Genomic DNA, 15,241 nt, shown 5'->3' on the forward strand with positions numbered 1-15,241 from the left:
TGTATTCCCCGCACCCCCCTCCCCAGTCACCTCGAAGCCCTAGCCCTGGAGACCTGGGAGCCTAAGCAGCAGTTGCAGGACTGGGGACCCGCTCCCCGCTAGGCTGGCGGGAGGGGGAGGGGCTGGGGAGGGGCCATTTGATCTTAAGCCCTCCCCTTGCAGAGGCCAGAGGGCAGGGGAGGGCGCCCCCAGCTGGGGAGAGCATCTCGGGTGAATGAGGAAGTAGGGACTGCCGGAGGCTGAGCGGCAGAGGGCGGGGCTGGGGAGGGGCCGCGCTAACCCCCCCCCACCTCCCACGCACCCCTTTGCTACGTCAGAAGCTCCCTGGCCAGCTCCGAGTCCTGTCGGTGGGGGCAGCAGGATGCTGGTGGAAGCAGAGGGGGCCGGCCGGGTGCCTCCGCAGCTCGGCTGGCAGGGCCCGGCGGGGTGTGTGCAGCTGCTGGTGCGAGCCCCTCCGCCCCACCCCTCCCCATGCAGCCCTGGCAGTGTCTCCGGCGCTTTGCCCTGGCCTGGTGGGAGAGGACAGCGGAGGGCAGCGCCCGATCTTCCAGGGAGGAGGCTGGACCGAGGGACCCCGGGGGCCGAGGGGAGCCAGGTGAGCAAGGACAGGGAGTGTGCAAGGAGGAGATCCTGGACTGCCAGTCCCTCTTCCCAAATACGAGGGAACCAGGAGGTCCTTGCAGCCCCCAACTTTAGGAGAAGTGGGTTCCTGGCTGGAGCTTTTCAGAAGGTGTTGGCGCTACTGTTGTTTTGGGGAGGGGGAAACAGATAAGGGCTGGGAGTCTGGGGCAGATGACCAGACTTCCAGGCTTGTGGGTCTGAATATTCCTTGGTGTTGGGTTTGAGCACTTTGGGGTGGGGATAGGATGCCTTCTTTCCAACTCTGGATATCTTGGTCTGGGTGACCTTGAGCCAACTGCTTTGCTGTCTAACTCTGTGCCTCAGTTTCTCTCATTCCCTTCCCCATCCTTCTTGCTGGTCTTAAAGAATTGGTGATGCTTTTGATGGAGACTGTCACTGTGAAAACGTGGGGCTTTGTCATCATTGGTGGCAGCTGTGATGGTGGTGGTTTCTGGCATGGTTGCGCGTGTGTACATATGTGGGGGGCAGTTATGGTTTCCGTGTGAGGTCTTTTGCTGGTTTTAGTTGATGTTGGGCCCACTGTGGGCAAGTGTCAGGGTCCGGCATTCATACAGGAAGGAGGGCTCCAGGCAAGCTGGGAGTTGTTGGGGCAGAGACTTAGCTGGTGGCCTAGTGTGGAAGCAAGGGATGGAGCATAACAGGGGGTTCCAAGAATAAGATTCCCCCCTCCACCCAGACTGCCGGGCACCCAGGCACCATTGGCAGCAAGTGCAAAGGCTTTGCCCTGGCTTCCTGCCACTGCGCCCTGGGGACAAGAGGGCCTTTGTCCAGTGCTCCCCCCACCCCTGCTCCTTCCGCCCTTACCATGTTGGCCAGTTCTCTGTGATGACCCTCAGGGCCGGGATGGAAATGCAGGTCCCCCATGTGCTCTGGAGATCTGGAAGAAGCAACTGTGGTCTCAGGCACTGCTGAGTGGAGACGGGGAGCTCTTCTAGGGGAAGGGTCCCTGGGAATGAGCCATTGGGAGGTTTGATCCCACCGCATGCTTTCCGCTCGCCTCCTTGCCTAACACGGAGAGGATGGGGTCTGGGGTCTTCATGGCCTGAATCCTGCTGGGAATCCAGGGTTCCATGTTTCTTACATATGTACAGGGCAGAGTTGGGTGCTGTGATGCAGAGCCCCAGATGATCTCTCTCTTTCTCTCTCTCTGGCTAGGGACCCACCCTGGAAAAAAGGTTTAATTAGAACCATTGATTCCTTCTTTGGCTGTGAGCATCTATCTCACCGGTGTGGTCAGAGCTGGGGGTGATGGTGGCGCGGCTGCCGTCTGCCCAGTTCGAACCTTGGCTTTCTCTGACAAAACCCAAGCTTAGGAGGGAGGGGGCTAGGCTCTTTGAAGTACCAGATCTGTTTTAGCCCCATCTCCACCCCAGGTTAGGTCTTGGGGAAAGAAGGGAGACGAGGTTGAGGATGTGACCTGAGGGAGCTGTGTTTGGGGTTTGAGGGTCCTGAGTAGTGGGCCTGGGGCTCGGAAATGGAGGGGCAGCTTGGTTGGAAGGGAGATGGGAGGCCATTGGGTGGGCAGGCAGAGATTTCAGGGGAAGGATCTGGAGCTTGCCATTAAAGCTTTGCTTTCGAGGAATCCCAAGCACTTATCTCCTCCAAGCCCTGGCAAGGAGATCCGATTTCTTCCTTAGTTTGTGTCTTCGAGGCCCAGAGAGGGACAGAGATGGTCTCAGAGGCCCAGTGGGCCTGGGTCTAGCCTTTGAGCCTGGCTGCCTGACCGAGTGGCCCCTGCCTAGGCACAGAGAACGAAGGGTGAGGCTCCAGGCAGCCTCCGATCTGGTCTCTGGGTTTGGTGGGAGGTGGGGGACAGATTGTGCCCCCGCCCCAAGCCCCAGCTGCCCATCGTGGGTGGGCTGGTGCAGGTGCAGGCTTCAATGAGCCACTCAGATGCTCTTTGAAGAATCCCTTGTTGGCTTCCTAGGGCCCATTCGAGCAAAGATAATAAAAATCTGGCCGTCAGCGGGTTTGAGGGCTGAACTTGCTTCCCCTTCTTTCATTCCCAGCTCTGAAAAGCAGAGATGAAGGCTTTGGATTTGGCTGGGAAGCAGCGCTTGCCTGGCCCGAGGGAGGGAGGGAAGGAGAGCAGGGAGGGAGGCAGAAGAGGGAGGACTGATTTCCCGGCAGCCGGGGTGTTTGCTGGGGAGGTGGGCAGAGGGTCAGGGACCTGGTCCCCTCCTCTTGCCAGGCAGTCTCGGGCCTCGATGGGGCTCCTATGCCCCTCGCCCAGGCTCCAGCCTTGTCCTTCAGTTCCAGAGGCTGGGAGCCCCCCCTTCGGCTCCACTGCTCCCACATTCCCCCCTCTGCTCCTCAGATCCCCCCACTTTCTCCCCCCTGGTGCCCCCCCATCCCTGCCCCTCCATTTTTCTCCCTCTGCCCTTCCCGCTGTCTCTCCTCTTTGTCTCCCCCTTCTGCTCCTTAGTCTCCCCTTTTCTGTCTGTCTGCCCCCTCATACCTGTCTCTCTTCTTTCCTTAGCATCTGTCCTGCTTTCTAGGACTGTCTGGAAGGTTAAGAAGCCAAGCTGGTTGGAGGGAGGGAAGGAGCTGCAGCCACGGAAGGGACCAGCCTGAGTTGACTATTATGGTCTGTCAGGAGTCATAGTCATCAGAGTCCAGGCGGAAGGGGGCCTCTGAGCGCTTAGAGATGTGTGTGTAGTGAGGGCGCCACCCCCTCCCCGCACACAGCGGGCACCTTGCCCTGACATTGGGCTTCAGACACTCAAGTTCTCCTGCCGCCTTCTACTGCTTGGCTGCCGGAAACCAATGCCTCCGGCCTCTGGCCCCTCCACACCTCTGGTCGCCCATTGTCCAGGCATCATTGCCGCCCTTGCCCATGGTTCCCCCACATCCACTACTCAGGCTCACAGGAGGAAGGGGAGGGTCCAAGGGAACCCCTACAGGCCCTGTGACCCCTTCACCATCTTGTAGGCCCCCCCACATGGAAGACAGGACTGTCATGGAAAGAGCACTGGACTGAGTAAAGAGACCTCGTTAGGATCCTGCCTCAACGCCCAAATGTCCGAGTGACCTTCAGCAAGTCCCTTCCTGGCAAGGGCCTCTTTCCTCACCTGTGAAATGAGGGGGCACAGGCTGGCTCCTCTCCAAGGTCTCTTCTGACATTCCACCGTTGTTGTGTCTCTCTTCTGGGTGATTTGCATATGCTTTGCATATATCAATGATGCCTGCTTGAAGGGGGAGGGTGCCGCCCACGGGGACCAGAGCCCCACCCACCACTCCAATTCCCCTTGCCCATTGGCCCAGGCTGTCACTGCTGGAATCTCCCAGAGGGATGGAAGCCGGGTGAGGCCTGAGAATTCCCTGGGGAGGTGGCTCCTGTGCTCCAGCCGTCCTAGAGGCAGGATGGGGGGATAGCCCTAGTGGAGGGGACCCCTACCCTCATCACTCCGGCTCTAGAAAGTCCAAACAGTGAAGCCAAGTGGGTGTGGATTCACTACAGCTGCCTGTGGCTACCACGGGGTGTGTGAAACCCCACTGAGCCTGGCAGAGGGGTCAGGGCCTGAGCACCTCTAGACGCCAGGAGCTTAGCTAGGCGTAAGAGGTGTAAGAGTCCCTCCTCTGGCTTCAGCTGCCAGACCGGCAGCTTCACAGTCCAGGACAAGTCCTGCCGTCTTTTGCCCTGCCCACTTCTGCTCAGGCCCCTGGGCTCTGGATATGTGTGGGTTGGAACTTGGACCTGAGAGATGGTCACGGAGAACAGGATCATGGCATATCTGGGCCCTGCCTGGCCAGCACACCACAGGTGAGGCGCGGTGCTCCCTGCAAGGGTCACAGGGAGGGAGAAACTGCTGCTCTCAGTTCTGCACCCACCTCCGTCTACCCCGACTGATCTCACGGGCCTTCTCCCCTGCCACCTGGTATGTGCTCTGTGTCTGGCACGGGGCAGTGCGCTGCATCCCAGCCCCCAACCTGCCTCATTTCCTTTCACCCCCATAATACTCATCACATGGGGCAAGTCTGGGGTAAAGGTTGGCAGCCAGGAGAAGATAAGGTGGGCCACTGAGTAAGGTGAGGAATTCTGAAGACAGGAGCAAAAATCCCCTCCACCGCCATGGTGGGCGGGGCCAGAGGAAACAGCAAGAGGGATCAAGGTTAGATTTAGTCTCAGGGAGGAACTGACCCGGGGGCAGTTTAGTTTCTGACCACGGAATTGTTGTGAAACTTAAATAATAGGTGAAAATGTCCAGCACAGTGCCTGACACATGATAAACAGTCAATAAATGGTATGGGGAGGGAATGGATGTCTCTGAACCCAGAGGAGGCCCTCCCCTAACCCTGAGATGCAGGATTTTGCAGGAGATGAAGAGTCAGAAGGACAATTCCCAGAAGAGCTGTTTCTCCCACACAGGCGCTGCTTCCCCACCGCAGCCCTCGTGCCCCACACACGCACCGGGCTCAGGGCCCAGCCACCCTGGGATACCCTGCCCTCATCCTCTCTGCTGCAGGGGGGCAGACAGGAGGGTTTGGAGGCGGGGAATCCTGTTCTCCCCCTCCCCCTGTTTTTGCACAGGACAGCTTGAGAGGAAACAGGCCCACGCTGCAGCAGGAGGAATCGAGGTTAGATGGGAGGGAAACCTCCAGGTGCGTGAAGGGTGGCTGCTCTGAGGTGGTGTTTTTGCATCTCTTACCTCAATGATAGGTGTCTGTGAGCGCAGGTAAGTCAGTGTTGTACCTAGGGGCAGGGGACTGGTTGGCATGACCTTTGAGATGACCTTTGGGCTATCGGAAGGAACTTGGTAGATCCAGTTTCATCTCTTGTGACTGTGATGGTTGGCCAGAGTGCAGGGGTCCGTGATGAAGAGGAGTTCAGAGCTGCTGGGGAAGAGGAGGTTACAGCGAAGTCAGTCTTTGATCCCCCAGGGCAGAGAAGTCAAGTGCGGGGTGAAGAGCAAGCCTTGGACTGGTGTCAGGTTGCCTGCCTCCCCGACTGCTGTGTGACATTAGGCAAGTTAGTTGCCCCCTCTGGTTTTCAGTGTCCTCGGTGTGAGAAAAGGGTGGAACTAGAGAATCTCTGAAGTCCCTTCCAACTGTCAGAGGTTCTACCCACCTCCTCTCTCCTGAGATAATACATGCCTCGCCACACAGACGGTGGGAATAATGCTTCCCAGCTCCAGCTAAACCAGGAAAAATGGAGATTTGGCCCAAGAGAACACTGGTGCTTTTGTGCGCCTGCATACGCCTTACAAACAGTCCCTCCTGCTCTGAAGGCACATCTTGCCTAAATCTGTCCTCTCAGCCCAGAAGATGGATAAGCGAGAGGCTATAGGATTCAGCTACCGTCTGTCTTCCTCCCACTCGAGAAAAAACAGGCTTTGCAGCACTCCGTTCCAACCAGGGACTAGAATCCAGTCCATCTTTTCTTCTGCGGAGGCACTGCCAGCTGGTGGCTCCTCTCCCCCACAACCTTTTCCTGGTTCCTGGTAGCCTCAGCCACCTGGCCCGGTTGCCTGCATATCCCGGAGTGGAGTAGCACTGAGACTGGGAAGGAGCTGGGTTTTCACACGGCCTGCCTTCCTCACTTCTGCCAACCTCCTCATCCCAGCACCCTGCTCTCTGTCCCACCCCAGTCACAGAGCGTGCTGGAGACCCCAGACCCAGGGACCCACAGGGGGCCCCCCAGATCCAGAGACCCCCACAGAGTGGCCCTAAGCTGGAGATGTTTGTGCAGAGCCTAGGAGGCAGAGAGGGTGTGTGTCCTGCTGGCTCCTTCCACCCCAGGGAGGCTGATAATTGCAGACACAGCAGGCATCTGCGGCGTCACCCCAGGCACCAGCAGCTGCCTCATTGAGGAAGAATTAACGATCCCAGTTCATTGGGAAGGCATTCCACGGCTCACTGAAGCCCTTGCAGATACACCCGGGCCTCTATGCCTCCTCTCCGGGGCTGTCCCCTGCCTCGTCCATCCCCTCCCAGTGGCCAGGCTGGCCTGCTGAGTCCCCATTCTTGTCCCAGCCTTCTTCTAAGTTGAAAGTTGGGACTCTGAGGGAAAGCCAGGGCTGTCTGGACTGACAACGACTCTCGCTTTGCTGCCCCTGACTTTTTAGGCCCCCTCTCCCTAGCGTGGGTGCTTGTGGGGGGATTTCTGGATGTTAAAACGAGAAGAGACCTTTGAGGGGCTTCCTGGAGCCTCTTCTGTGACGGAGGCGGGAGAGTAGGAAAGGGGCTCCTGGAGAGGCAGAAGTGACTTAAAGATGAAGCTGGGGAGGAGCCAATTCTCCTGAAGCCAGCAGCTCATCCCCCACCCCTGATCCCTGGTCCATTTGCAGCCTACGGTTAGAATTATCTGCTTCCCACTCCTAGGATGAGGCAGAAAGAAACTGAAGTGAAGCCTTCTGCTCCACTTATTGTCCGTAAAAAATAGTTTATGCTGGAGCATGGGATGGAAAGAGATTAGACTTCAGGCAGAACTTCCCAGCGGGCACTGAATGGGAGCCCGCCAAAGGCTGGGGAGGATGGACGGGAAGCAGTTCAGCTCAGGGGTCAAGCGCTCAGGCTCTGGAGTCGGACAGATCCGGGCTGGCATCCCAGCCCTGTGGCTCACTCGCTGTGTGGTGTGGGGCAAGTCACTTCACGTCTCTGAAGCTCAGTTTCCTCATCTGTAAATTGGGGCTGGTATCCGTGGTTCCCTCACAAGGTGGGTACCAGGATTAAATGAGGCACTTTAGGCGGAGCTCCTGGCACATGGTGAGCTTTCAGTAAATAGTAATGTCTTTGTCTTCATCCTCATCCTCACTGTCCAGTTGAATGAACGAATGGGTGGCTCTTCTCCCAGGAAAAAGAGACATACGTGAGAAAGCGTCTTACCTAAAACCCAGATTCTCACCCCAGCCGGCCTGGGGCTGGGCCCCTGGAGCTGCCACTTAAGGCCAGGGGTGAGCGGGGAGCTAGGCCTCTTGAGTCTTCATGCCCCCACCTGGTGCCCCTCTGTCCACCTGCCCCTTCTGTGCCCCACCCCCACCCCACTGCTTTGTCCAGGAAGCCCTCTGGGGCCACATATGTTAGTGAACATTCTTGATTTCTTCCCCCAGTCAATGTCCCAACATCTGGGTACAGCAGCTGCTTCTCCCCAGGATGCCTGTGTCTTGGGTAATCGGTGGGAAAATTGGAAACATCAGATTGGCAGGGGGCTCTGAGGATGCTTGTAGCCAGACGTGATGTGCGTGTGGATGGGTCCGAGACAGCCAGTGAGGGCTGGGCCCGAGAGGGTGCCCGGCCCACAGTGTCTCCGTGCAGGAAGGGTCCTAACGCCGCGCCCCAGGATGAAAGGCAGCAGACAGGCGTTGGGGCACGAGGGAGGTAGAGTACAGTTAGAAGGACTTCCTGCAGAGTGAGAGCGAGGCAGCATGACGGACACCTGAGGGGGGCCCTGCCCTGGCAGTTTGAGGATTGGGGGCGCGTGGGGGTCAGGAGCTGGGCACAGGGCTTGCGGCAAGCCCCTATCACAGCAGGAGTGTGTGCGCGCGTGTCGCGTGTGAAGTACCCCTGTTTCCTCTGTTGTGGGCAGAGAAGGGGGGCCTTCCTCAGGGTTAGGGGGTGAGTGGAGCAGATGGGGGTCTCTTGGGCTGGGAGGGGGTGGTCAGCAGAGCAATGAAGGCAGGCCCCTCTGACTCTGAACCCACCAGCCTTCCAGAATGAGGCGACCTTGGCTGGGGGAGGCAGATGGGGGTCTTGTGTGGACCCCAGTAAAGAGCCTGCCCCCGTTTCTGGGAGGAGAAGCAGGCCTGGCTTGCTGGCTGTCTATCCTGGGGACCCCACTCTGGGGACCCCCTTGTTTTCTGTGTTGTCCTGCTGTCTGTCCTCCTGTCTGTCTCCCACCCGTGTCTCTGCCCCTTCAGCCCCTGCTCTTCCTCCGACACCCAGTGTCTGTCCTGCCTGCCCCCCAGCCCTCAGTGACCCCCAAAGGGACACCTCCTAATGCTCTGCTTTGCTCTGTCCCCGTCCCCTCCTCCCCCAAGGCCCAAGGCCCCTGCCGGGCCCATCCCACTTTGGGAGCCCTGCCCCAGCCCCTTCCTCTCTTCAGCTCCTCTCCTCCAGCTCTGGGCATTCATTCACGACTTTCCTCCTTTCCTGTCCCTCACCCAGGGCTCCAGCGTGCAGCAGGAGGGAAGCCTCCAGGACTCTGTTCCCTCTGTTTAAAGTCTCCAGGTTGGTAAGCCAGGAGGGGGGCCTCTCCCCACCATCCTGCCACCCACTGCTCCCTAGCTGGTGCCTCTCCCCAGCTTCGGGGGCCAGAAACGGGGGAGGGGGCTATCCCTGGGGGGCCCAGGCCTTTGCCAGGGGAGGGGGCAGCAGAGACCTGACTCTGGGGAGGGCACCTTGCCTGGCCGACAATGTGTCCGTGTGTGCACGTGTGTGCATGTGAGTCAGTGTGCGCGAACAAACACGTGTGCATGTATATGTGTGTGCTGGCTGCAAAGCTCCATGTAGTGGGGCTGGGGAGGGAGGAGGAGGCGGGAGCCCTCTGTCGAGGGGAGAAATGGCCTGGGGAGAGGGGGTCAGGAGCAAGGGGCCCTTCTTATCAGGGGCAGCCCATGTTCTAGCGTCGGCCAGAGGGGGGGCGATGGGAGAAGATGGGACCACATCGACCTCAGTACAGCTTTGTTTAGTTTATAGGCACTTGTAACCCTGTGATCGCATTTCATTTATTGAATCGTTCATTCATTCTTCCATCCACTCCTTCCTTCTTGCATTCAATACAGATTTATTGAACACCTTCTCTGTGCCAAGTACTGGTCTAGGCTCAGAGGCCAACAATGACCAAGACAGCGAAGTTTCTTTCATTGCTATGTGGTGAGCAGATAGAGGGTAAGGGGTTGGCTGAATTCACTGGCTGGGGGGCCTGGGGCTGTGGCCTGGCTGGCTGTCTGGAAAGGGCTGTGACCCTCCGTCCACTGATGCCCCATCCGCCCCTGCTCCCCCTGCTGGCAGCTGCTCTGCACTTCATGTCCCTGCAGAGTGTCCCCTGACCCAATGGCACTCCTCTCCTATAGTGTGTCCCTGCCAAGCAGGCAGTGACTGAGGTCCCAAGTCCCCGGGACCCTGGGCCCTGTGGGCAGGGCCAGAGCTGGGGCCACTTCAAGAGGGCCTCTGGGAACCCCCGTCTCACTTCCGCGCCCAGGACCAGCAGCCTGGAGCACTGGACTTGAGAGTCTGATCTGGGTTCCAAGGCTCACATAAGCCATGTCCTAGCTGTGTGGCCTTGGACAAGCCACTCTCCCTCTCTGAGCCTCAGCGTCCTTGCCCGTAAGATGGCAGGCTTGTTGAGAAGAATACAGGAAAAGCAGCAGCAGCTGGACCGGAGCCCGGCCCACAGCAGGGGATGCCCAATTGCTGGCTCCCTGTCTGGGCCTCCCCCAGCCCCTCCCTGGGGCTGGGCAGGCTGTGCCCTGGGTACTGTCTGTGTGCTGCCCCTGCCGCCCTTGGGAGAGGGGCTGCAGAGTCCCTGCTTTGGCTGTTCGCAGGCTCCACATCCTCCAGCCCTTCTCCAGCTCTCTGGAGGATGCTTCGGCCCCAATCCGGGCGGGCGGATGGGGGAGGCAGCCCTCCTCGCCGCTGTGGCTGCCGATGCCTTGATGGCCTTTTAATAACTGCTCGGAGACAATCTGTAGAGTGCTCGTTTGTCTGCCTCTTAATTAAAATTACCATTTTCCTAAAAGAGCAACGATGCCGCTCTCCTCCCCCGCCCCCCTCGGTGGCTGCTGCCAGGAGAAGGCAGGAGTGACTGGAAACTGCAGACTTTCCCCTCACCCCCCGTCCTGGTCACACAGGCCACCCCCCCTTCCCCACACAAATGGCAGAGGGGCCGAGGCTCAGGGGCAGGGAACCAGGGAGGGGGCCTGACTGCCCTCCTCTTTCACTTAACCCTCTTCTGGAATACTCCCAGAGGCGGGGAGCTCAGTCCTTTCCCAGACTTACTTTTTACATCTGTAAAGAGCCAGAGTGGGGCTGTGTTGCTCTCCATGGGGTCAGGGAAGTGACCCAGTGACTTAGTCGGGACAGCAGATGCTGCTTGTGAGGCAAGGGAACGTGGTCTTACATCGTAGCTCCACCAACAAGAACCACCTAGGAAATGTTCTGGAGGAGAGGGAGGCGCTGCAGCCTGGGGCCCGGAGATGCAGCACTAGGAAGGACCCCTTGAGATGCCTCTGTCTCCATCAGCTCCCAGTGGCCCTCCCCTTTCCCTCTGTGACCCTCTGCTTCTGTGCCTCCTCTTCCAGGAACAGCCTGCCTTCGTCACCTCCCACTTCTGCTTCTCCCTGAAGTGCCCCTCCCTGACCACCTCCGGGCTCGCCCCCTGAGCTCCCAAGGCTCTGTCAAATCTCTCGTGGCATCGGTTCTGGACATAACTGAGCCTACTAGTTCATGTTTGCTTTTGGGGCAGCAAACTCAGTGCTTTCAGGGGCTGGAAATGAGTGAAGCAGTGGATGAGGACGATAGGGAATGGTGAGGACTGCGCTGAGTAGAGTGCCTGTGTTCCTTAAAGGCATTAAAATTCAAAGACACAAAACAAAGCACCACCAGCTAAACAAAATGCCTGTGCCCCAGTATGGCCCCAGCGTGGTCTTTGCTAAACTGCAGTTCATTTATCTTGGCATCCTCATACTGCCCAGTGCATAGTAGGTGTGTACTCATTGTTTGTTGAGTGAATACGTGATCATCCATATGTCAGGCACTGTGCTAGATACTTTACATATTTATTTCTTCCCCTCTTCCCAAGGTAAGCACTATTTTTCCCATTTTGCCATTAGAGAAACTGACATCCAGAAAAGTAAAACGACTTGTTCAAAGTCACACTTATGGGAAGGGGCATGTTTTGATCTGAGCCTTGGCGTGCTGTGTCCTTCTTGCTCTGTGTGGTCACGGGCATGCCTGTGCGTGACACAGGGCATATGCATTCAGTACCTGGCCTGGCTAACAGGGAGCACTGGTGTGGCTAGTGGCCACCTTGTTGACATGCGTCGTGCACCTGTGGGGAGATAGGGTTGAAAGAAGTGAGGGCTGCAGAGGCGGGGAGGGAGCAGACGCCCCTCACCCCAGCACACCCCTCCTCCATCAGCTTCCGGTCCCATCCCAGCCGCCTGGGGATGGCGGCGTGGTGACAGGTGCCGAGCTGCCGAGATGACAGCACTGCTGATTCCCCCATAATTACTGTCTGATGAGATGCCAGAATTAGCCACCACGCGAGCATGGGATGCAGATACGGGGCAGAGTGCTGGGAAGCAGCTGTGGGTAAGGGAGCCTCTCCTTGCAGTCCTGGGGCCCTCTGGCAGTAGGGCAGAGTTTGGTGAGGAGGAAGTAGGTTAACAAAGAGGAAGCACTGTGTGGTTAACATGCATCAGATGTTATCGTGTGGGCTGTGGTTTTCCAGTCCTCAGAGTGGCTGGACACACCCCTGAGATGGCTGGCTTCCAGACAGGGTATCAAGGGCCTCAGGCCACTAAGTAGAGAATTATGGGCAGAGCAGGCTGCCCACTCAGACTCCTGGGCAAACGCTTTGGTGCTTGTAGCTGGGATATGCCTGGCTGGGGCTAGGGCATAGTTGCTAGGAAGGGGCTAAGACCCAGAGCAGACTCCTGGAATCACATTAGCATGGCCAGGCAGCAGAGGGCAGAGGGAAGTGCCTAGAAGGTGCCGGCAGGTTGAGCCAACCTTGCCAGGAGAGTCGTCCATCCCAGGCAGGAGGAGACAAGTTGGCCTTGAGGCCCGAGGTCAGGGGAGGCCTGAGAGTTGAGAGCAGGAGATAAGGAAGGTACGTTCTGGTCCCAGAGCAGGGCTGATTATGCCCCGGCATTTGTTTCCCCTGGCACACATGCTGGGGGCAGGAGGAGGGCTGGCGAGAGCAGAAGCAGAGAGGGGTCATCTGGGCTGCTCAGACCTTATCTGGACCATTGGAGCAGTTTTGAAGGCCACCAGCTAAAAGCGGTGGTAACAACATGGGGCCGACCCAACAGAGGGCAGTGCACATGGCCCGGGGCTGAAGCCAGGCCACAGAAGGAAGGACTTGAGGTGTTGGGCTCAGGAGAGAAGATACTGGTTCAGGAGCCTTCATTCTGCCCTGAAGGGAGAAGTAATCGTGCCCTGCCCCTGGACCCCTCTGAGGGCCATGGGCACAGACTCTGGCTCTTTTTAAGGAAGGAGGAGTTCCACAAGGTAACTGGTACCTTAGATGTAATGAGCTGTCTGTTTCTGGAGGAATCCAAGTCCTGGCTGGATGGCGTTCCTGAAATAGGACTTGCAGTTCTGTGTCGGCACAGCCTGTGGCAGGGGTTGGGAGGACTCAGTACCAAACTAAGGTATGAGTGGAGGGCTGTGGAAAGGCAGGACCCCCTTCCCAGCCTGGGCTTCTGTGGCCCTGGGGCAGCTCTGCTCCCTGCCCCTCCTTCTCTCTCAGCCACGCGCTGGGGAAGGGTCCCCACTCTTCCGGTGTGAGGTCTCCCCAAAAAGGATGGGGTTGAGGGTCTCTGCGCTTCTCTGGGGAGGGGCCTGTTCGAGTGTTCCCTTCTTAGGGAGTTGGACAGACTGAGGGGACGTAAGGGGCTCTGGCCCAGTGGCTCAGACGAAGACTCAGGGATGCCTTGGTGGCAGAATCAGTGTCTTCCTCAGGGGTAGCAGGGTGTAAAGGAGAGAAAGGGGATCCGGGCTGAGAACCCCACAGTCGAGACCAGGCTTCTCCACTTGGCAATTCTGACCATGGACAAGTCACCCCTTCCTGAGCCTCTGCTTTCTCACCTGTAAAATGGGGGGAGAGCAACGTCACGAGGTGACTCTGAGAACTGAATGAATAGAGGCTATCAGAGCCCCTTGTGGGCTGTCATGAGAGTGTGCTTGGTTGAGGGGTGGATATCAAGAGTGCGGTCATTCATGGCTGGTCCGTTTTCCCCACGGCATCCAGCAAGCCTGGCGCTGAGTTTAAACCTCATCACTCCAGATGGATGGATGGATTTAACTGAGACGAGAAGGTTGGAGGCTTCAAGTCTTTTGCAGAGGGAAGGGGAGACTGTTTATTTCTCCCCTGCCTTCCAGCTCGTGCTCCACCTTCCTGGATCCTGCTCTGGTGGGACGGTTCAGGTTAGGCAACAGGGAGAACTGAAAGATGCCCCTGGAATCTGATCAGGCTTCCCAGGTCAGTCTGGACGCAGCAGTCAGGCAGGAAACTCTGAGTCTCCTCCTCCCTTCTCCGGGTTCCCCCATCTTCCATCCTCCAGAGTCTCTCCTGGTGCTAACCTTAGCATCCCTAAGGAGGGAACATACTGGGACGCAGATTTGGCCGTTTGTACCCGGTTGGCTTGCAGGGCAGTAGAGTAATTGACCTGTGAGGTGAGGGCTGAAACTTGCAGCCCAGAAGCCCTGTCCTTCACCCTCCGGCAGCAGGCGGAAGGGGGTCCAGGGCCTGCCGGCCCCTTGTCCTGGTGCGGGAGGCTGAGCACCTGTAGAGGGAGACAAGGGCTGGGGGTGCGAGGTCCAGGAGGGGCATCTCAGTCCTTGGCATTGCCTGGTTGGGTAAACATTGGTGAGAGTGGAGTGGCCTGTATTTGTAGACAAAATGTCAATGCTTTCGCAAGGGGACTCTGAACTTGACAAAGCAGGAGAGGAGCCAAGAAGTTGCCTCTCTGAGAAGGGGTAGCTGGACTCAGCATGGGCACGTGGGGTCCCCAGTGTCTTTCACGCCAAGCTGGAGATGCCTCGAGCTGGCACTTGAGGGAGCCCCCAGGTGCACTGCAATCTGTGGAGAGGTTGTAAATGTATATGATGTGTGTGCGTGGGCACAGCACCCTGTCTGTCCACGTAGCACCCAAGGTGGCATCTCTGCAGTGACCCAGTCGCAGCTGGGCCCATGTTGATGTCTGTGGTGGGTGCAGGGGAGGCCTTCGTGACTGGGCACACGTTCGTGAGCCTGTGCTGGGCGTGTGGGCATGTACCATGGGGGCACAGGCGTGACGATAGAAGTGTGAGGAGCAGAAGCGCGGTGACCTGTGCTTGGAGTCTGGAGGCACCAGGGCCCCGATCATCCTGGTGTCTGAGGGAGCTGTCTGGGTGCTGGGTTGTGGGCCTGGGAAGAGCCTCCTCGAGAGAGCCGGATCCCATGAAGGGCAGTGTCTCAGCGGAGGATGTGGAGGGGGACAGCAGGGCTGAGGCTCCTGTCCAACATTTGTGAGGCCCTCAATGGATCCTGGGTGCTGACAACACTTCCCTGTGGGGAGGTGGGGTGATGGGTGGGGCTTCCACCCCTCACCTCCGAGAGATTGGGGTCCCTCCCCCTGGGAACAGGATGCCTCCCTCTGGGCTTGCTTTCAGCCTGAGGCAGCTATAGGGGCGTGGTGAACGTCCCTTTGCCCACACCTGCTGCCCTGGCCTTGGCACCCTGAGGCTCGAGTGCCCCCGAGGAGAGGAGGCTCACTGACAGCTGCCCCTGAGCAGTGGCAGAGCTGGGAGGACAGGCATCAGCCTCCCTCCCTTTCCACCGTGTACTTCCCTTCCTCCCAGCCTGTGTTCCTCTCTGCTGCCTCTCCAAGGAGATGTGGGACTGACAGGACACCTTCCCTGGGCACGTGACGGTGGAGACGCCAGGCGGAAGTTA

At 58.4% G+C, this 15,241-nt stretch overlaps 1 protein-coding gene across 2 annotated transcripts in view; it reads left to right on the top strand.

The window, feature by feature from the left end:
• Positions 1-471: 471 nt before the first annotated feature.
• SRCIN1 (SRC kinase signaling inhibitor 1) overlaps positions 472-15,241 on the top strand; it is a gene marked incomplete at both ends in the record, with an annotated part of 63,100 nt that continues 48,330 nt past the window's right edge. The window contains 2 exons of one of the 2 annotated variants that reach the window (XM_082860558.1): positions 472-595; positions 8,746-8,808. In XM_082860558.1, the coding sequence (XP_082716684.1) occupies positions 472-595; positions 8,746-8,808 (187 nt within the window). The remainder of the gene's footprint in view (positions 596-8,745; positions 8,809-15,241) is intronic. The other variant, XM_082860559.1, reaches the window with a different exon arrangement.

Source organism: Leucopleurus acutus (assembly GCF_964270905.1).
Source record: "Leucopleurus acutus genome assembly, chromosome: 19".
Classification (NCBI taxonomy): Eukaryota; Metazoa; Chordata; class Mammalia; order Artiodactyla; family Delphinidae; genus Leucopleurus; species Leucopleurus acutus.